This window comes from Amblyomma americanum, chromosome 6 (assembly GCF_052857255.1).
Source record: "Amblyomma americanum isolate KBUSLIRL-KWMA chromosome 6, ASM5285725v1, whole genome shotgun sequence".
NCBI lineage: Eukaryota > Metazoa > Arthropoda > Arachnida > Ixodida > Ixodidae > Amblyomma > Amblyomma americanum.
This window is the reverse complement of record NC_135502.1, coordinates 36,308,307-36,330,760: the sequence shown is the minus strand read 5'-3', so window position 1 is coordinate 36,330,760 and position 22,454 is coordinate 36,308,307. Positions and strand designations below refer to the sequence as shown.

The 22,454-nt window shown below is 46.0% G+C and overlaps 1 protein-coding gene across 2 annotated transcripts in view; it reads right to left on the bottom strand.

Annotated features, from left to right (window-relative positions):
• Naxe (NAD(P)HX epimerase) overlaps nt 1-22,384 on the bottom strand; it is a 32,399-nt gene extending 10,015 nt beyond the window's left edge. The window contains exons 1-2 of one of the 2 annotated variants that reach the window (XM_077669079.1): nt 22,106-22,384; nt 109-325 (exon numbers count right to left, since the gene is read on the bottom strand). In XM_077669079.1, the coding sequence (XP_077525205.1) occupies nt 109-325; nt 22,106-22,221 (333 nt within the window). In that variant the 5' untranslated portion in view covers nt 22,222-22,384. Of the gene's footprint in view, nt 1-108; nt 326-2,594; nt 3,940-22,105 lie in introns of those variants that run through there. The other variant, XM_077669078.1, reaches the window with a different exon arrangement.
• Nucleotides 22,385-22,454: the final 70 nt, after the last annotated feature.

Genomic DNA, 22,454 nt, shown 5'->3' with positions numbered 1-22,454 from the left:
GCTGATAGCTGATATCTTTCCCCTCGACTTATGTAAATCTACCTCAACTGGCAATGCTATGTTATGAACAGGCCAAAGGCCAAGGTGGTAGAAAAGTTGGAAGCTCACAAAAATCTTAAGGTGCCTGGCACAGACCAGCCCATCGCCACCGTTATTGCCAGGTCCACAGCAGACAAGCACTGTGGCACCTTTGGTCATGGTTGCCTTAGGGTAGGACTTCGCGACTGCAGTGGCCACGCTGAGACCTGCCAATTCCATGAGTTGATCCACACTGTAGGCATACTCTGAGAAGAGCTCTTGGTCAATCTTGATGGCCTCTTCCTGGCTGCAAACAAAAGCACATATCAAACAGCATGTTGAGCTACACCTCGCCACTAATCAATTTATCAATCATAAGGAGATCATCTACTGAAAGTCTCTTCTTGTGTGATGTGCACACCCTTGCTGAAATTTTTTGGCTGGAATTTTAAGTCACTTTGGGGCACTGCATAAATTTGCGACTTCAGGAATAAGATAAGACTGGATTGATGGACTCGATGGCCCATCAGTCCATCATTAGTAACAAGAAAGTCAGACAATCAGCTCTGTTTTTCCTTTTGTTGAGCTCTCTTTCTTTGTAGCCATGTAGCTGAGAAGCGATTAAATGTAACCACATAATATTTATATGTTTAAAAAAGAAACACGTAAACACAAAACCCAAAATGTTATTGAGCCAAATGTAGAACAGTTAATGGAGCTGAATGGTGACAGAGTTGGTACATCCCAACAAAGGAAACCAGTGCTAGGAACAAGACACAGTACCTTTTCTTGCCCTGTCACATCCCTATCAGTAGTCTTAAGCGATGCTTCAGCATGTGCACATATGCCAGAAAGATAAAATACGATGACTAAATGAGGGTGCACTAAAAGAAAAAATTAACCAAAGAAGTCTATATGTACACAACCTTGAATCATCAGGTAACTTGCAGTGCTTGCTTGCTCACAGACAGTGCACTTCAAGTCAAGGTTATGCGAGCGAAAGTATATTTTGTTGCATTAAAGTTACTTGGAGTCTTCGTCCTCTCTGTCCCTGAGCATAGATTTTTTTTGGAAGCTAAGGCATCAGTAGAGCTCTATTTGCAAAAGGGAATTCTGTACAGCCAGTTTATTTTCTTCTTTTGTAATGAAGTTGAGAAATACTGTGGCAAAAAGAAAAGGACATGTCGCATATAGTACAGATTTTTTTAAGGCTTACAAAGACGGAAAGTAATGACGAATGTGCGGCAGCAACTGGAAAAATGCTTACTGACGCATGCCAATAAACATCTGTATGCAAGCACAAGCAAATTACTTTCTTCTCATCCGTGACCCTGAGTATTCTACCTTAAAATTCTTCAAAATATTTGCATGAATAAAGAAAAGTAAAAAGCAAGAAAATCCACAGCAGCGGACAGGCTCCTTTCGTACAGCGTATTAATGGAACCTGAAATGATGTGAAAAGGCAATTCAAGAGCTCTTATGTTAACCCAACAGAAGGAAAACAAGCTGTTCTCGAACACTCCGAGAGGCATCACAACGCTAATGGGGCTCAGTATGCTACAGAAGCGTATATACTCAGACGTAGTGTAGTTCCGTGGCTCGCTGTCGCATTTCGAGTCTGTCTTTTGCATCAGTCAGTTTATAGGGAGCATATTCGTTTTATCGTGAATGGACTGTTATACTGCCTCACACCTAACGACATGCGCTTGTATAAACTGAGATTTGCGCTACATTTATCGCAGCTTATAATAATGATAGGGTTTGAATAAAAAGCAATTCATAGCTTTGGGAACGAACAGCAGTCTTTTTTTTTGTAATCAGAGCGAATCTTTCAACGGGCTGTAACATAAGTTCTGGGCAGCCAGCTTGGTGAAATCTTGACGTTTCTTGCTGCACGGAACACCTGGTTACTTTACCATAGAGATTGTGCTCGCATCCACAATCGCCAATAACCTAATGGGCACAGGCCTCAGCGGCAGCGCATATCTTCTGTTGATACCAAGCTTTTCAAGAAATTTTGCACTTTACAATTATCAAATAATTGCTGTAAAGGTACAAAGCATGAAAGAACGCCCAAGTAGCAGAAGGTCCCCATACTGTCGTTTTTGCTTCCCACATTCCGCACCTGACCCCACCGAGAGATGCAATTACAGAAAAATGGTTCTGGGAGTGCAAACATAACATTCCAGCTCTGAACGAGTCTGTAAGGCTTTGCACACGTAGATCACACAGGTGCCGCACGGCAGTGGTCACAGTGACGAGCGAGCGAACGCCCCGCCAAAGCGTGCTTTCCCGCATCACGACAAGCGCCGCGGCGAAGCCGAACGCAAAGCACGTTGGCTGTAGTGTGATCGGGAGAAATTTTTCGCAACGCCGAAATGGAGAGGGCACATACTGAAGCTCGCGAACTTCAGTGTGCGCCCTCTCCATTTCGGCGCTGCCAACTTCACGCGCGTTCTCTTCCCAGACAAACACGGCTGAGAGGTGTTCACACACGTTCAGTCCGCGCGTGTAACCACGGGAGGCCAACTTTGATCGTATGCGGGCGTAAAAGACCAACGGTCACAGCTCTCTACCTGATGTAGCGCATTTTCTCCAAGTACTGGCTAATGTTGACGTCAGCAGCGACATGTGGCTCGGATCGGTCCACGCTGACGCTCTTGGGACGGCGCCGGAACGAGAAGCGCATCGGTTTCTTCTCGCTTTTCTCCATGATCGCCGGTGGCCGAGGGGGAACGCGGGTCCGGAGGCAAACACACGACGCGGTGAACCCACGGTTGTGACTGGACGGCCCTTTCCGCGGTTAGACGGCGGCGATGCCCGCCACCCACGCACGCACACACACGCTCGACGGGAACGTCGTGTCCGCCACGCCACACCCACGCGCGCGCTCGCGCTCTCACTGATTGTTGTGCGCTTCAGACGACAGTGGGATTCGGCCGGCTGCCTGCGCCGCACCTCCCGATGACCGGAGCGAACGTCGCCCACGCACCAGCCGAGGCCCACTTCATTCTCCCCTTATCCGGGAAAGCTCGCGTTCTCTCGGGTGGAGGGCGAGGAGAGGGAACCGTCGATATCGTCTCGTTGTCTGCTTTTCGGCGAGGACGCGTCCAGCGGAGGTGGCCGCTCGGGTGAGATGTTCAAATTAGAAGAGAGAAAGGGAGCTGCTCCCCTACTACTACGAGGGCAGGGCGAGAGGGGGCGAGGCGGGGAAGGCGAAACAGTGGGCGGCTCGAAAACCAAACGCGACCGATGGCGGCGCGCGCAACTACACTGCCGCTGCTCTGCCGCTGAGAAAACTGCCAGGCGGCGGCAACGATCTTTGTCGGGAGGAGAAGCGAGACGATGAGGGAGGGCGGGAAAGAGAGGAAGAGGTCCGGCTCATCTGCGCGCGCCCCTTGCGAAAGCTCGACCAAAGCCACCGGTCGAGAGGAGTCGACTCTCATTCATCTTCCCCCGCGGGCGCTGGCAAAAAAAGAAGAACAGGCGATGAGTCCCGGAGGAAGCCATGGCTACACGTTCGCGAACACGAGGCTCTAACGAGCGCCTCGGGCATGGAGTGAAATGTCGCTGTGGAGAAACCGTTCGTTCCCCTCTCCTACAGAGGTCAAGCCCAGCATCACTCTGACCCGTGGATGAAGTAGCCGCGAGCGCCAAGATATCGAACGCTAAAGGAAGCACGAATATACCCGCGGGCGCTGCGGTTTCCTCTGCTGCATTAGGATGAGGAACTCCGCCTTCAAAAACCTGCGACTGTGGTGTAATGTGGGCTGGAAACCAGTGAGGAAGTGCCTAGCTTTACTTGGCTGCGCAAAATCAGGTGGCGCGTTAGTCGAGGCCTGGCGGCATCTCCGCTTGACTGAAGCTTAGGAAAGACCGCAGGCAGCGTGGTTTCCCAACAACATGCGTCGCGCGGCAACCGTGGGAACGATCCGTCGCGCGGCGGAGCGTGTGCGCGCGCTCAGGTGGCGCCCTCTGGCGTCAACGACTGGCGCGACGCTCGGGCGGCAGTCGCCATCGATCGCCGCTTGCGCCGGCTCACATAAACGACAGCCCAAGAGAGGCCTTAGATGGCGTAGACGGTTGTCGGAAAACCGAAAGACGGCAATGCAGCGCCGCATTGTGGCTGGCGATTAAAGATAATGTTTTGAGAATTCTGCTCAGGAATCTGTTCCAGCCGTGTGCTCAAAAACTGTGAAGCCCATCATATCACCGTTGCACTTGCGTTTTTATCACAGGGCACATGTCACATACAAAATCAACGGAAGGTCAGCGGGACATTTACGCGCTTCATAGATTTCCACTGCCAGTAGAGGATTCCAACGGATGAGCCAAGGAAAAGCGGGCACATCGTCGACACTTTTTTTTTCTATTTTCGGTGCTTTGCCGGATTCACTTCCTGATGAAAACGACGTGAGAACAGGCGCGGAGCACGACCACTCATGCTTACGCAACTCCTCACGGACAGCGCATGCCAGTGCGCAGCCAAGCTATAGAATTTTAGGAGAACGAAACGAAGCCACCAGATGGCTGGCTCGTCGGACTTCATTTCTCGCGGTTCTCCGCAAGCGAGAGCTCGCGCTCCTTCAGCACCGGGTCTCCTGATCCGCCACCTCCTAGAGGAGGACTTTGGAACTGAGCGAGGCGGTAATCCTTCGGCGCTTCATGCAGAAGCAAAGAGGCGAAGGAGCCAACAATAGCAATCCAGTGGATGCTGAGGGATCGCGCGGGATCATGCCATTCCCTATACGTCCACGCACGGAGAAAGAGAGAGAGAGAAAGCCGAACGCAACAGTCTCTCCCCAGTTATTGCCCTTTTCGACGGGATTATGGGTTGTTTGATTAGCGGGCCGCACTGGCGATACCGCGCAGGAACCGGCCGACGAAAGGCGATCTCTGCGTGTTCGCGAGGGCCATAAAAGAACTGCTCCACCTACAGTCCCTTTTTATATATGTAACGACAGGCTATGTGTGCGCGCGAGAGAGCGGGGGAGCATGTCGTGGCGCGGTTGAGGCGATAAGCCAGCTCTATGGCGGTCGCGTGGCAGCAGTAAATCTTGGTAAGTGGGCGCCCGGCGCTGGTAGTCTTTTCCGAGTGTCTGAACGAGCGTGTGCCTCGTAATGGCATGTACTGGTCAATGTTATGATATACTTATATTCGTATAGTTATCATTTCACTTGAGATCCGTTAATTTTATCGTGTCCTAATGTCTTGGCTGACGTTCCACGCGGCCTATTTGTGTAGACAGAGGTCGTGAGAGTGTGCCGGCCGGGTTGTAATTATAATAATCAACGGAAATTGTGAGGCAGCACACAGCGGCCGACAACACAGGGGAAAGAAACACGTACAGCGTTTGTCAGAAGTTTAGAGCCCAATGGATTTTCTTTTAAATCGCGTGGGGGCTTTTGTAGCGTCCGTGTCAGTTCTAAGCTTCGGAGGAGCGAGTTCTTTTCACCTTCAGGAAATTTTGAACGCTGGCGATGCATATACGAGGCATAAATCGATGGCCCAGAATGAAGGACCCCTACTTTTGACAAAGCATGCAGCTAATAGCACAGCTAGCCTTTACTTTATTCACGGTGTTTTATAGTGCAGCCACGGCCACAATAAACCGGAGCAAGCATCGGCGTTACAGCTCGTACGTCCTTCTCGTCGTGTAGGCGGCACGAAAGTCTGCTGTGGTTATGAGCAAAAAGCGCACAAGGGGCACTGACTTGGACAAGTACCACACCTGTCTTAAAACACACGGTGGAAGCTAGTTTGATCGCCGATAGCGTACTTCGCATTATTACGGCCGCGACTGCACACGCGCAGCGCAACTTCCAGCTGACTTCCACAGAGAACTGGAAGTAGAGAGACACGGAAGAAAAGGAAGGCACCTATACGCGTGAGGAGGGGGGTGAGGAGGGGTGAAAGAGACGAAAAGTTGCATGGAGCGCGTGAATGTAGTTCTTCCGTCCACACAAAGTATATGCCCACAGAGTCTACAGCCTGGCGCTCAGGCCTAAATAAGTGGCTCTTAAATATTTGAGCAGCGTCTTGATAGCGTTCTTAGCTGACGAATGTGTAGGCCACGGTCCAAAAATCTCTCCCTCCGTTAGCGGAAAAGAAACTCACAATAAAAGTCAGTAGGAAGTACCGCTCCATATGCATGAGTGTTTCGTGTCAGATATCCTTCTGCGCTTCCAGTTTCCTTGTGTGGACAGTGTCTCGATCGCACAAGCCACCGCACCAGGGACCCCGGAACGTCAGCGGAGGGGGGAAGGGGAGGGAGGCGGTCGTGCCCCTTCAACATTTTTTCCAGAGAAGGCAGCGCCCCCCCCCCCCCCCCCCCCCCCCATTTTCAAACTTGGATCAGATTTAGGACAGTTGAAACATTTCAGTTCTAGGACACTTTTAATGCAAATCACAGTGGGGGCTGAGCTGCTTGGCTTCGTAGCCAGATGTAAAGCATTTTGTAAACCAGTCATGTTCCAACAGAAGCCGACTGACTGACCCGTGCACATGATCATGATTAGCAGAATTAAAAAAAAACTATGCACAAACTTTTTTAATGCAATTGAACACTCCTCATGCGTAAAGTTTTCAACCTTATAAAGCTGCCCATTTCAATTCGTTTTATATTGCCGTGAATCTTTGCACCGTTTGTTCGTTCGCACTCCAAACCACCAGCACGCGGCTTTATCATTGTTTTGTAATGCGAGATGCGACGACACTTATGTCCGTTGATCGTGGCCACGTGCAAGTGCTTCCGCATTTTTCCAGATTGCTGTAGTTGCTTTTGGTTCTTTACCTAGAAGGTTCCTTGCCAGCTTTAAATTGAGCGCGGCCAAGAACTGCAGGCATTCATTTCAATGACCGCCGAGCACGCTTGTGGCTGTCGCCGCTGCCGAGTTATTCAGCTTTTAGTGGGAGCGAGTGAGCCCCTTAAACAGTTTCTTTTGGAAGCCTTTTCGTTCTCTTCCTGACTGCTGGAGTGTTGTCACCACAACGTGACAGTTTGCATCAATCTTTGAATATTGAAAAATATAAAGTGTATTATGTATATTAGCATTAAATAAATAAATAACAAAATAAGCTCAAAGTCTTGCTCCCCACTAAAAAAAAAAAGTTCCGGAGTGTCTGCACCGCACCCTTTTTCATGTAGCCGCCGCGGTGGCTGAGTGGTTATGGCGCTCGGCTGCTGGCCTGAAAGGCGCGGGTTCGATCCCGGGCGCGGCGGTCCAATTTCGATGGAGGCGAAATTCTAGAGGCCCGTGTCCTGTGCGATGTCAGTGCACGTAAAAGAACCCCAGGTGGTCGAAATTTCCGGAGCCCTTCACTACGGCGTCCCTCATAGCCTGAGTCGCTTTGGGACGTTAAACCGCCATAAGCCTTTTTCATGGGTGATTCGGCCCGAGAGGGCGCGGCGAGCGTATATGCGCGGGGAGCCGAAGACTCAGACTTTAATCGCCTGCCCACCGACGGGAACTTTATCCAGGTGGGTCGAGGCAGCACCGTCTCTTCGAGCACTCTCGGGGATCAGTGTGACCAAACTGTGCGGTCTGTGGTCCAGACGGGCCTTGGATTGAGGAGGGTAGGGAGTCTGGGAGTCCATTACACAAGTCACCGTTATTAGGGAGTAAAAGCGTCCACTCAAGCCCAGCCACACACGGCCACAAAGTTAAGCTATTCAGCTTTTACGGAAAACTCCGCGGTTGAGAAATTCGTCCCGGTCAGGGGATCTAACCCGAGACCACCGCATACATGTGAGGCAGTCGCTCTGCTAATTACAAGCTAACCAGGACGGCTAACAGAAGCAGGGCGAGGCTGAGTTGACAGATCAACAAGTGGGAACGGCTTTGAAAGGCGTTGGTCCCGTGTTCGATCCCCGGACCAGGACGAATTTTTCAACTATGCAGTTTCTGTGAAAGCTGTATAGCTTTCTTTTGTAACCTTATAGCTGCGCATGGGTCCATGGATGCCAATGAGTAATTACTCCCTTCTTTAAAGCCTACTGCGCATTGGGGGTTCCTCTTAATCCAACTGAAACAAGTCACCGTTATGAAGCGTACGTATTTTTATTTATCGCGTTTTGTCAGGCTGCATGGGTCGGACAGCGAACCAGCATTTTGGTACAGAGTTGATGTGAGGTATGTACTTTGTGACAGGTAGTTAACCTTTTAAAACTTGAATACAGGCGTAATTAAATGGGTTGTGAAACACACAGGCCAATCGATTGGCGACACATGAACCACGGCGATCGTTCGACCTTTCAAGGCACGTACCTTTCAGTGACCTCTGACCTCATATACTGCGCTCTCCGGTTTGCAACACACCCTCCATCGTCCTGAAAAGGCCAAGGTGTTTCTACTAGGCGGCTATTCAATGATTCTTTCAATGCGCCCGCTCTCGCGCCGTCGAAGACAGAGGCATGTGGGCGAAAATAGTGTGGGAAGGCGAGATAGTTCACCGGGGAGGACTTCATGAATGAAAAATGGAGCACGTACCATATGCGCAAGGTGCGATTCTCGCTGGATACATTAATAAGCTGCCCATTCGGGCGACTGGCTGAAGGAGGGGGGTGTAGCGTGGGTTGAGGGCTCGAGTGAGACATACGACTTTGCGAAAACAGATAACAAAAATCGACAAAATACGCCAGCGTTCCACTTCACCGCTCCCACGACGAGCGTCGCACAGGTGCAAGGAGTCCAGTCCGGCAAAAAAAAAGTTCGAAAGGTCAACTTTTTAGCTGGCAAACACTGGTTTAGCTGGTTTGAACTTTACATAGTTTAGACAGAGCGCAAGAGGATTTCGATATACATTAGAGATTTATAGGGCGCAAGGGCAGCTGTGGCATCGATACAGGTATACTCGAATGTAAAATAGGGACTCTGGTAAAACTTCACTGCAGCAAGCAAAATTACAACGGTTTCTCATGCGCCTTGCTCTAACGAGCCACCGAGAAAGAAAAAATGTGCACGGACAAAGCCAGGGTGCCCCACCGATTTTTTTTTTTTTTTTGGGGGGGGGGGGGGGGGGGGCGTCCTCGGTTCAGGTTTAAAGTGTAATTCTGTTCCGATTCTAACCGGTTCAGAACAAAAAAAAAAAGTAGACGGATTTCCGAAAATCTCGTTTTTTGTTGTCTTCACCGGTCGCCGATGGCTCTAGAGCTGCGCGCAGGTCTGCCGAGTTGCCGAAGAAAGCTTCCCAAGTTATGCGGAAACGCCGCAGAGCGAGACAAGCTTTCCGAGCCTTTTACTCAGTACAATTATATAAATCTGCAGTTTCCACGGTGAAATTTGGAGAATGGGATTGCCGAAGGTAATTGATCGATGATTTCCCCGTCCGAGTTGCGCCATGTAGCGCCTCCTGCAAACGCGAAGTGCAGCTTTGCCGCGCAACTTGGATGTTTTTTTTTTTTCGGAAACTCGGCATACCTACGCGCAACTCAAGGTACTTATATGCAGTAACTCTATGGCGTGCTCCTGTATACTAAGCAAGTTTGCGAGCTCGATTAATCCCGGCTGTGGCGGTTGCATTTTGATCATCACCCACGAACGGACATCTTAGAACGTGATGGAACAGTGAGGCATCCGCTATCTGCTCAGTCATACGTACGCTCCGAGCGCACGTGACCTGTGGCGATTGTGGCGGTTCAGTACCTTCGTTTGGCGAAAAACGGTTACCTTCGGCGCCTGTAAGTAGCTTTAAACTAGTGAATGTAACGAAATACCTTCGATAAACTTGCTCCGTAGTTGCCCGACACTGCAGTAGGTTGCTTGGAGGCCCGCTGTAGTGGGGCCCCAAGACGGATATACAGCACCGTCTGCTACCTTTATCTCGCAGCCACACACATATCTATAACAATGCATCGGAATAATCGGCACACTCAGAATTACGCGGTTGTGTGATCAGCCACTCTCGGAGATTGAAGGAATGAATGTGGCAGTTTACCATCCCCGCCACAAAGTTTACAAGCTTCGGGTGTTCGCTCCCTTGTCCTTCATCACTACGAGTCTTTCTTCATCTTCTCCGTCAAAAGGACTAGACAGCAGGTCGTCAGCTATCGTGGCAAGCACCACCGGCCTCAGCGCAGACGCCGTTTGTCGTCTGCTCTGAGCAGTGCCTGCCGGGATCGCACCGCGTCGCACCGCCGATTCTGTCGGTGCGCGCTGGGGCACCTGAAAACGGCTCCCAGGCGGTGGTGCGCTCCATTAGTCGAAGACGTCCAGTGCACACCAGTGAAAGTTATCGAAGTCAAAATTGAACACCAGTGCGCACCAAGATGCCGTTTATCGAAGATGCTACAAGGAATTGAGTTCATTTTCTCCTTTTTCTTTTTCTTGGCACCTGCCAACAATAATGGTTGCTGCTTGCAGTGTGCTGGAATCGCGGTCGAGAAGCCAATGCTCGTAGTACTGCGAAAATGAAAAAGAAAAGCAAAAATTCACCCTGCACTGCTATGCTAGGTGCACGGCTTCAAAAAGTGGGTTGAACTGAAGAACTTTTGTGTATAGGCGATTCGTCAAGTGACACGTTCTTGCAGTGAAATCCGTTATAGAGAGCACTCCCCAGCGGAAGTTGAGTCTACGCGTAGACTGTCACGTGACCGTGCGCCCACTGAAATCGTTGTGGTAGCCCACGTCGCCACAAAGTCTAATTCCATAACTTGATACCACGGTGGTGGCCTAGTAGTTTGAGCATCCGCCTCGCATGTGGGCGGGGTTCGATTCCCGGCGCCGCCAGGTACACCCACCGGTGATACTATGGGTACAAGCTTTCCCCTGGCCTAGTGCTCAGCATATCTGGGGTGAACTGCTGGGGAAATGGGCCTCTGACCCCACTTTGGTAAACGAAAACACCTTGCGCCATAAAAGCTTGTCATCATTATTTTAGACTTTATCGTGGTCTTAGGCATTAGAAAATACGGCCAACAGCACGGTGACAGCTTTCACTGAGTTTAGCGCATCATGTTGCAGAGCACAAATGCCTCGCAATTTAGTTTATGGAACACTGGGCCATTTTCCCAGCAAAGTCTAATTTTCTAATCAGTAATGTATGGGCTGCAGCCAAATCGCAGGAAAAGATAGCCTTTAAATGTGCAGAAGAGCAACAGCAGCCAGTGCAGTGGTCATGCAGGCTAGCGCCAGTGCTTGCCGTGGTCGGATAAAGGGATCATGTCAAGATGTCATTTCATGCAGTCATCAGTGACTCCATAGTAAAAATCTGCCTAATTTTTAAAGCAGTACGAAGTAGTACAGGACAGTTTCTCTGATTTAGTCATGGCGAATGTGCTGGAATGCTGCCGAATTGCTCACGTACTCTAAAGATGAAATATATGTCCTTGTTAACCCCCCCCCCCCCCCTCCCGACCTCTTGTACAGCTCAAGTATTAAGTGGCTGGTGCACCTACCTCATAGTGCAGGCAAAATTAAATGACAGGACAGTCTTTGATAATCTTTCGTGTATATTACTTTTATTTCACAATTTGTGTTTTAGCGTCACAATGCAACCAATACTTTCAGCAAAAATTACTATTTTTCTTGTACAATTCACAGCTGATGTTATGACCTGGCCACTGTATGTGATCAATGCTGAGATAACTGCATCAACTTGTGAGGAGCAAAGTACAATGCATGTCCGAGATTGCAGCCCACACATTCAGTATGTGTGGAAAAATATAAGGCAGCATGACTCCAAACATTACTCCAGAGTGCAAAGGTGTACAGATGACTCACATTACTTGGAATTCCTTGAGATCAGATTTTTGTTTGGAATATTTGAATGCATTTGTACCTTCAGTTCGAAGTGAAAATATGCCTTGACAGGCAAGTTTACATACGAAAACTCAATTTCAAATAATACTGTACCTAAATTAATTGATTCTAGGTGGCAGAAGATACTGGTGGAAGGCTCATGAAACATCTATTCACATTATGATCGATGCTTAAATGTTGAGAGAAAGTATCCCTAGCTGACAGCTTACAAAACCTTTGAAAATTCAAAGTGTTTAGTGCGCCTTTCTTATAGAGACACATTTGTGAAGAAGGCTACATAAAACAAACTGAATAAAATAGTGCCTACTGCTGACAAGGTTTCCACACAACAGCTAGACGCAGCTCTCTTTGATGTAATAAGAGTGCAGCCTCAGTATGTACTTCTGAGGTTTTTGAGCTTCAATGTTACGTTTATGCCTTATTCTATTAATAAATCACCTTAATCATGTCTCCTCCTGACCATAAGTCTACCCATAAATTGCTTTATTCTGGCAGGAATGTTGCATAAAAAAACCATAAATGTTCTTAAATTTAAATGCTACCATTTTGAAGTACTATGGAAACAATTCAGGCCAACCTAAGTTTGAACTGATGTAAAGTCTGAGTCATCGAAGTTCAAATTACTGTGTCATCTGTACATGTATCACAGTTCTTTTTGTTACAACACAATGACAGCAAGCCCACAAGGCAGTGAATTAGTCCCGAGTAGAGATGAAAGCAGCAACCAAACAACTTGAGCTGTCCAAAATATGAAACTATATATTTCTCTTCAGCCATGACAACAGCGACTCTGACATATGTGTGAAGAAGAAGAAAGGTGACCAACACAATAATGGAAGTGCTTCAACAAGTTGACAATCAAAACACTCACTGAAAAATTATAATGAAAGTGCACTAGTTTTAAATATTAAAGGTAGCGCTAGAATTCTCGAAATAAACAGTATGAAAAAACTTTAAGTGGTATTCAAACAAGAAAAGAGCGGCCACCTGCTTCCGTAAAACAGCAATTACGCACCAATGTCAGACTTCTTGGAAGACAGCCAACTAAAATTCAGCAAACAGCAAAACCAATAACACAGTTTATGGACAAATGACTTAACAAAAATTTCATGAATAAAAAACAGCAAAATAGAGATGAGCATATACAAATGCTACAGAATGACAATGCACAGATAAAAAATATTGATATGACAAGGAGATGAGAATAATTAAATACTATTAAATTCAGTTGCCAGATAAATGAGACACCATGTTCTTGAAGATGAAATATTTAGCCACTGGTCCACATGGCAACAGTCTTTCTCACACACTCTGTATGTTGTGAGCTAATCCATCTAGTGGCTTTGCGTTTCCCCCATTGGCACTCAATGTCCTTTTCCCTGCTGATGCCCCCGGCAAAGTAGAAACCTGTGTTGACCTTCTTTTCCTTAAACATGTCTTTGTAGAAAAGGCTTGCACAGTGGTACCATCAGGCATACCTTCCATCAAGAGCTTTTGAGCTTTGATAAGGCATGAATTGGCTAGTCGCAGCTTTTCTTCACTGGCACAGTGCACTATCATTGCTTTTGCTTTATCTGCATTTATCCGCGCACATCGCTGTAGCCCTGGAAGGCGATTTATTTTTATTTCCGGCAGCTCAGTGGATTCAATTTGGTCACTTCCAGTCCAGGTTTCACTAAAGCCAATTTGGTCAGTTCCAGTAGAGGGCTCACTGGATTCAATTTGGTCAGTTCCAGTCCAGGGTTCACCAGATTCAATTCTGTCGGTTCTAGTCCAGGTTTCACTTGAGTCAATTCCGTCACTTCCAGTACAGGGTTCACCCAATTCAGTTGGGTCAGTTCCAGTACTTGATTCCGGTGGCACATTGTCTGACTCCACTATGTCTGCGGTTGAGCCAATGTTTGGCAATAGCAGAGCACTATGTTCTGTGTGGAACGACTTTCTAGTCATCATGAAGAATGTAACTGTCTGTTTCTGAATGGCTAGCCCCAAGGAGAGGGCCTGGGAGAGCAAGCAGATTTGAGATGACTTCAAATGCTTGATTGTTTTCTGCGAAGCTCCTTCAGGTGGTTCAATCTGTCAATGGCATGCATAGAAATATGAAATGAGCCATATAGTGATGCTGCAGCCCTCTTCATAGAGAATATGCGAGTTTGCTCAAATGCAAGTTATAGAGGCTTAACTATTACAAGTTTAATGCCACTGCACATTTAAAGTTAGGGCTTTGAATTAACTGGTAAGTTGTTAACTATGAATCATAAATTGTGTAGGCCCACACAAAGATGCCTTCACTGGAGAGATTTTCGCCGCCTAATTGTATGAATTACTGAGCGTCAAAGCAACGAGGTTCCACTTACTTTACCAAAGCCATGTGCCGATTTAATTTGCATTTTAGCAGTTTGGTTGTAAAAAAGCTTTGCTAACGTTTCAGAATAGAATGCAATGATCATGCCTCATGGTTTGAAACAACACAACGGCAAAATTTTCATGAAAGCAGAAATTAAAAAAAAAAGGCAGTACTATCCTATCAGCAGTGACAGCATTAAACAAACTAAAAAAAAATACTATTTTACAACAGGGAAGTCTACTACAAATTAAGGGTAATTACTTGTAGGGCTGCTGCTTAATGCATTTCATTTTATTAGCAGCTTGTCGATTACCGTATATAATATATGCGGTTAATAGCTGCAATCGTATAGGTGCCATATAGACGCCTAGGCGCCAGATATAGCATCAAACAGTATGGGACAATAAAGTAGTTTCCCAGACTAGAGCTTGAAAATTTAAGCTTAAAATTCCACTTTCTGGTAAAAGACGAAACATGCCAAAATTGTAAAAAAAAAAAATGCTGCCCTACCTGTATATATACGGTAAATTACTCTCAGACATCAAACCTAAAGCCTTCTGTAAACTCTTCAGTCTCCTCACTCCTAGTTCAAACTCGCAAAACTGCTACATGCACTAACTTTACAAGCCAACTAATGCTATCTGTGTTTTTTTTATTGTATTTTAATTCCAGGGGTTGTTTAAGTGTTGAAATAAATCAGGTCTGTTTGCTCTTGCTTACCAGTAAGCTTGCTCACAACTAAACACTACTATACAATATTTGAAATCTGGAAATGCATTAAAAAAAAATCTCATAACCATTAACATAACTGCTGAGTATCTACTGGTGTGAGTAAATGTGAACCTTTTACAACTTACCTTGAACTGTGGAAACACTTCTATGACCTTAATCTGCATAGTTGCCTTGCATCCTATCTTTCTCGTTCCCCTTTTTCTTCCACGAGTCTCGCCTGTCTTACGCGGGAGCTTACCTTCATGCTATAAAAAAAAAAAAATACCAGTTTAGTTAACTGCGAATGACAGGATGACCAGCTGAAATAATTTGTAACTAGTGCATTGTAAAGCAAACCAGCCAACAGTCATTAAAATTGAAGACAACTAGCAGCACAATAACAGCCATCTAACCTGGTTTTTGTTAATGTCAGCTATATTTGAAATCGATCTTCAGCCTGCCACAGTTGCACCCCTTGCCCCGCGCTGTGTATTCATGCAGGGTTCCGCACAAAGTAAATTTCTGCATGAAGTTTCCAGCTAAGAACCTGCACCAATGCAGAATCATTAGCTCACTGAACAGCTTGCGTGGTTTATTGATTTGCATCCAGGGCACACTGCTTGAACTTTAATGGTGCAGTGTGTAATTGGGCACACTCAGCATTAGGCTGCATATATTTATTTCAGGCTATGCGCAAAGAAGACAGTGAAATTAAGTTTTTTTAGCATTTGACAGCAAGCGTACACATGTGCGCTGTATTTTCAGAGTATTCTAAGGTTCATACTAACTAGCAGGGCAGCATTTCTCTCTGCTATCTTGTGATAGTCCTTGCCATAAGCACATCCTTTGTGCGTGTTTGAAAGCAGTCTGAATGGCGCATCCAAATGGAGAGGCACATTTCCATTTAGGTAAGAAAAGACGAGCCGATCTGCAAAAAAAAGAAAAGACTCTTGATGAAACATATCAACTCACTTGTGAACTCGCGCAGATACAGCACGATAAATTACTTGTGTTCTAATAAATTACCTCAAGCTGGTGAATAACGAGCTGTGGTTTTATGATATGAAATCTGCAGTGTGCAGAATGCACTCACAGAAGTAGCATCAGGCAAAAAAAGATACCTGCTGCGTCATGAGGTGCTGAGCTAATGCAGTGCTGTTTCAGTTTGATGCTCATTGAGTCATTTGTTGTATATCGTACATAGATGAGTGGCATAAAATTAGAGACTGAACTAGAACCATTGATGGTTAGCACTAGGCAAGTGTTTGTAATGGCACTTGCCATCAACCTGAACATATGACAACAAATGCTCAATTGCAAGGTTATTATCATGAATATGTTTGAAACAGATAAAGCCATGAGCCGATGTGCTTACTAATTTGGCAAGGTAACACCACAGGGTTTTTATAGATGACACAAGTAGCTGCTCTGCACTGTTTCTTGTGGTTCCCAAGGCTCAGCCCACTGCTAAGAGTTCACTTAATGCACACCTTTAATCATGCTCACCTACAGCAAGGTCAGTGCCAACTCCACTCACTAATTTTTTTTACCAACTACCACGCATATATACGCAAACCGTGCAGTGAAACTGTCTCCTATCCCCTGCCGTTCCATCTTTTGAAATTAATTAGTCATGCAATTCCTAGAAATAAGTGCCTTGGCCCAATTTACAAAATATCAACCTTGTAAAAACAAACTCTTGAAAATTTTAGCTCGCTGCGGTGAAGCCATGCACAGTTGTCATCGAAAGTTTACAGGACATACGTGCTTGGGAACAAATTTACTGCAGTGTTGCTTTGTGAACGAAACAGTTGTTAACAATACTAACAAATGGAGCATGCACAGCCCCTCATAGATGCAGGTATTTCACGATTAGTTTGCACTTCGGTGGCAAAATATTTTTTGCCTGCACAACACAACAGCATTCCATAAGCTTTTTGCTGCCAACACAAAAGAGCTCATGTTTCAATGAGCAGTCCAAATCGTAGTAGTTGTACAAGAAATTTATACTGTCAGTGGTGATGCCAGACAGGCTTTATGGGCCACCCATCATGCATTCAGTATGCTGTGTGAGGGAGATCAGTCTGTTTTGCTGTAGGTAAGCAAGCCTGCCCATCAAGATGAAAGCAGATAAAGCACATAGTCGGCCCTAGATGATTAGTGGCGCATAAAGTGAGGAAAAAGCGGCAGCATTGGCCTGTATCTCTATTGGAATGCACTTTGTTTATAAGTGCGTGCTTAAATTAAAAAAACAAAAGCTTACTTGTCTTCGGGTCACGACGCTTTGAGGACACAGTCTTGAACGAGACGCCGACGGTCATAAGGTCACGCAACATATTTTGGAGGTTGTCTCCCTCCATGTACCCTATCCATGACTCTCCAGCCAAGTGAAGTTGACTGACATGTTTCCGGAGCACAGCTTCTTCGTCACTGTCCACTTCTGACATTGCTAAGTGGACCTTGGCAGAATGAGTAGAGATCAAAATGAAGCTGACACAAGACCGCCTTTGCTGTACTGCACAACTGCAGCACTTATTTGAAAACAGAAATTGCAATTCTCACTAGGCTTGGCGATTTTAAGTCCACTTACTGCGCCACAGGCTATCAGTAAAATGATACTGATACTTGGTTTTTGAAAAATGCTGAATGAGGCACTCAATGTTGTGATTCGCTTTAACTTTCACTTGTTTTCTATCACATAGTCCAGTACCAAAAAGGGAAGCTTTGGCTGGGGTAGCAACTTCAATCATCTAATACTGAACTGTCCGCTGCAAAAGAAATGGTGCTAATCATACACTTCAGCTGCTTTGACACCAAATTCATCTCATAACAACAGAAGAAAACACTCAGTAAATAGAGTTCGATTATTTGATTTTATTACTCACACTTATTGCTTCCTTAAAAGAAGCCATGACTCACACATGCCGTTGCTTAACTGCGAAAGATGTTATAGCTTTGGTTTAGCCATATAGCCCTGCATTCTACTGTGGAATCTGTCAGTCATAAGGCCTTAATTACCTAACAAATTAATTTAACTTAATGACACTCAATTCAACTGAATTGTTTGGCAGGTGGCAAGGGGGAAAGCAGGAAATCCGCACCTACATTTACAGGAGAAGAGGGAGAGGGGAAAGTGCGAGAGGGAAGAGAAATATGGTAGGAGGTGACAGGTGGCCAGATTAGGTTTCACCGATTCGTATGACCATAGCTAAGCTTTCTGTTAGGGCTGACGATGTTCCAATACAACCTGGACACCTTGTTTAAAGAAGCACTGAAGATGGTTTGGTTTATGGTTTATGGGGTTTAACGTCCCAAAGCGACTCAGGCTATGAGGGACGCGGTAGTGAAGGGCTCCGGAAATTTCGACCACCTGGGGTTCTTTAACGTGCACTGACACCGCACAGTACACGGGCCTCTAGAATTTCGCCTCCATCGAAATTCGACCGCCTCGGCCGGGATCGAACCCGCGTCTTCGGGTCAGCAGCCAAGTGCCATAACCACTGAGCCACCGCGGCGGGCTAAGAAGCACTGAAAAGAATACCGAGTGTTTGCTTTAGTAAAATATTACAGCTAAGTGTTTCATCGCACTGCTGACGTTGCTGCATTGGTATAGTTAGTATATTTTTTCCCACCACTCCGGCTCAAAATCGTAATGCTGGTGATGTCAAATGACTTGGGATGGCTTCATTCACTTTTCCACATTTAGTTTTCATTTACCTTGTTTGATAAGTGTATTAGCACTAGCGATACAATGGTTATATGTTAATCAGATATATAATCATTCATTTTCTGTTCTGTGCAACAAAAAAATCTAACCTGATGTCACCCCAGTGTATGTCGAAACGGCCAATGGCAGAAATAAGTGTCTAGGTTCTAAAGTTTCTAGAATTTAAAAGTTTGTTTTCAGTGAAAGAGGCCTTTTCATGATTACAGAGTGGTAATCCATCCATCTAGACCAACCTGAATTTGTCTCTAGAGTCGCTTTAAAGTGAGTTGAACACTGCCCACATTCAGCAAAGTACATTTTTTCCACATAATTCAAACACAGGATGTGTACAGGGTTGTCCACACTTAGGGTGAACACGTGAGCAAGTGGTCGTGCCCTCGATGCTGCTTATTATGGCATGTATATTACGAAACCCCCCCCCTTTTTTCTTTTCAAGGAAGTCAACGACAAGGGAGCATTGACGCAGGGGAGTGAGCTGTTGAAACAGCATTAAAAACAGGAGCGTATAGAAGATGATGATCATGTACACAGAATGTACATGTAATTATCAGCGGCTGCCAACGTCCTTCGCACATGGGTGGCCCTATACTCCGTTTCATACATAGCAGGCAACGCTGCCAAAGCTAGCGCGCCTGTTCGCACATGCAAAGTCTGCACCAAAAAGCAGTTAGCCCTACAACCAATGTGAACAGAAGCATATTTCGTTGTGACATATCTTACGTGCTGTGAATGGCAATCTCCTGAACTTCGCTTTACCTCTTGGCACATTTTCGTCCTCCAACTCATTAAGATTTCAAGAAGTAAGAATGACTTTGGCATTCTGATACTTGACAGGCAGAGCCAATCGCCCTTAGTCTATATCCGCACCTAAAAAGTAGTTCACACTAAGTGAAAATTATAGCAGGAGGGTTCGAGCCCTCAGTGACTCAGAGCTTCGACTGAAATTTTCAGTGCTACCACTTTGTTTTCGTCTGAAAACACTCACTGAGGATTCAAGGAGGACGAATGATACGTGGCGGAGTAATATAGTTTTGCAGACGCACTGATTCTACAGCCTCCGCTGAGTTGCCTGCTTTGTATGAAATGGAGTATAGTCAATATAGTTCCAAATCTTAAATGCTACTTTCCGTGCACCTAGACGCTGGAGGCTTATCTCAATGATAAACATTAAACTTCATTATTTCAGTAAGACAAACAGCAGTGTGCGATGAGCACAAGTGTGTGGTAAAGAAAGACAGGATTACATTTTATTTCCTTGTGAGTTCCCAACGCTGTCTCAATTAAACAAGCACCGTTATAGGGTGGGTGTAACTACTTCAGTGTTTAACGCTGTGAAACCTGAAACAAAATGCATGACACCAATGCAAGTGGAAAGTACTGGGACATTCATTTTCTGGATTGAGCACTTTTTCTAATAATTTAACTTTATTCAAATGGTATGCATCATGAAACTGACTAGTGCACAGAATGACATTTTTAGAACTTTAACTCCATCAGGCACTCCCCCTCCTCCCTTTCAAACACACTAAAAAATCCCTCTGTAAAATACCTAGAACATTCGTCAGAGTAATGAGCAATCTTATGACAAATGATGATGATGATGATTTGATTTTAAAGGCAAAAGAACAGTTTGGCCAAAGAGCACTGCGGCAGACGTGGCTTTGGTCAACACAAGGTGAGGTCAAGGAGAGATGCTGGGCACCAGTACAGGGGAACGCATGTACCATTTGGAACAACAGCGGGTACCTGGCAGCATTGGGGACTGAGCGCGGCACGTCCCGTGCACTAGGAGGATGATCAAACCACTGCTGTCCTCATGACAGAAATATGAGACATGCAGTTTACGCTAATGTGAAGAATGCCACTGAGCTGCATACCAACCCTGTTGGTATGCAGCCCCATTGGTGAGCTGCACCAACCCTGTTCAACACGTGACCTGACCTGTCTGCTATGAACGAATGACGTTCAGCCTAGACAAGGTCAAAATGTGCTCAGATGAAAAAAGAAATCACATCAATATCCAAGACTGGTAGCCGAACCCGCAGCGGCACGAATAGATCAGCTTCACAGGACACTGTGCGAGACCACTAGGCTTTCACCACAGCCGAACGCGCCTCGTGTTACGCTGCACCACACACTTACGCTGTGCATTGTAGAGCGTTGTCTTCATCAACTTCCATCTGGTCTGACTGCCTGCTCATTGTAGTCTTCTATGTAGCACAAATGCGTGCTTTTGCACTGATTTGAATGTAGTAAGCATTCTCTATAGTTTTAGAGCAACAGCTTTACTCTATGCGCCAACCCTGCTCAACAACACGTGACCTGTGTGCTATGAACGAATTACCTTCAATGTAGTAATAATTAAGCATGCCCGACATGATGGTGACCTCCATATTTGGCCCGGGTCATTTTCAAAATTTGGCCCGGGCCACACCCAAAATTTTACCTCAGCTGATTTGTACCATAATCGATGTCTAACCATAACTGAGCGTGCCAGACCCGATGGCAACCTCCAAATTTGGCTCGGGGCACTGACAAAATTTGTTGTGGGCCACATCTGAAATATGTCCGTGGCCGATTTCGACCAAAATTGATGTCCAATCATAACTGACCATGCCCGACACAATGGCAACCTCCAAATTTGGCTCGGGCCATGGCCAAAATACTATTGCTAGACTTGTGCGTATAACCGTGGTTTAACACTGCCTAACTTTTTTTTTAATCTCCTCCCTGGAGAAAGCCTAATAACAGAATGTAAAGAACTGCACCGGCTCCATAAAACTGCTATTCATTTACATCTAGTAATCATGGCACGACTCTCTGCAGTGGCTCCCTTTTTCGTCGGCTGTGCTGGAAGGAATCACTTTCCTCCTTTTTTTCCACCGTGCGCACGACAAGGCTACAATAAGCAACGCTTATGATGTACCATATACCAGCCACGAATTCAGAACACTGAGGACAACTTGATCCAATTTTTGTTCTTAGTAGAAATCAATCCTGGAGCCTTCTGGGTATGCTCGTGTTTGACTGGCAGCAGAAGAGTTTCTTACCAAGAAAATTGAATCTAAATGTTTTACACCACTCGATTAAAAATTGTGACACCTGCACTGAAAATGACTGTGATCGTCATTTTGAAGTAATGGCAGTGAATGCCTCTGGAATTCGTACTTCAAAAAAGTCGAAAAATGAGTTTTATTTATGAAATCGGCCTGCTATGGTGATGCCGTACTTCTTTTTTCCTGGCATTTTCTAGCTTATAAATGCTCAAGTCAAATTCGCTCTTTGTCGCTAAAATGCGGTTACTTCAGGTCAGCGTCGCTGGTTTGTAGACTACTCCAAGAAGACGAAACACCGGCCATCTCCGAACAGTACAGCTTTTGGGTAGGGTTTTTGGTTAATGCAATTAGTTATGATTAGCTTTTGGTTATGCGATTAGCAGTGAACAGGTTTAGAGAAAAAAGCAACATTTAGGCGTGTGCATTTTTCCCTCCTGGCATGTCATTGACAGAGACTACTATGACCAGTGTATTAGTTCTATTTACCTCAGGAACTTCACTTTCGTGCTCATCTTTCGAGCGGCGTTTGAAGTTACTGCGAACCGGCTGGAGTGGGGGGCACTGGCTACAAACCGCAGAGCTCTGAAGATGCACAGGCGCATTTAACAGCCTTGTCACAGAGATGTCAATAAGCCGTCCACCGAGTGAGCAGTCGAGGCACAGGTGACCAGTTAAGCACTGCTAAAATATCACAAAGATCACAGCAAGCACGAAACGACGAAACCCTCAGCACTTCGCCAAATAGCGCCGGGATGAGCGCGACAGGGCGACAGCAGCGACAACTGCTGCCCCAGTGCAGAAAATTTTTATAGTCAAATATTAGCATTTATTATGG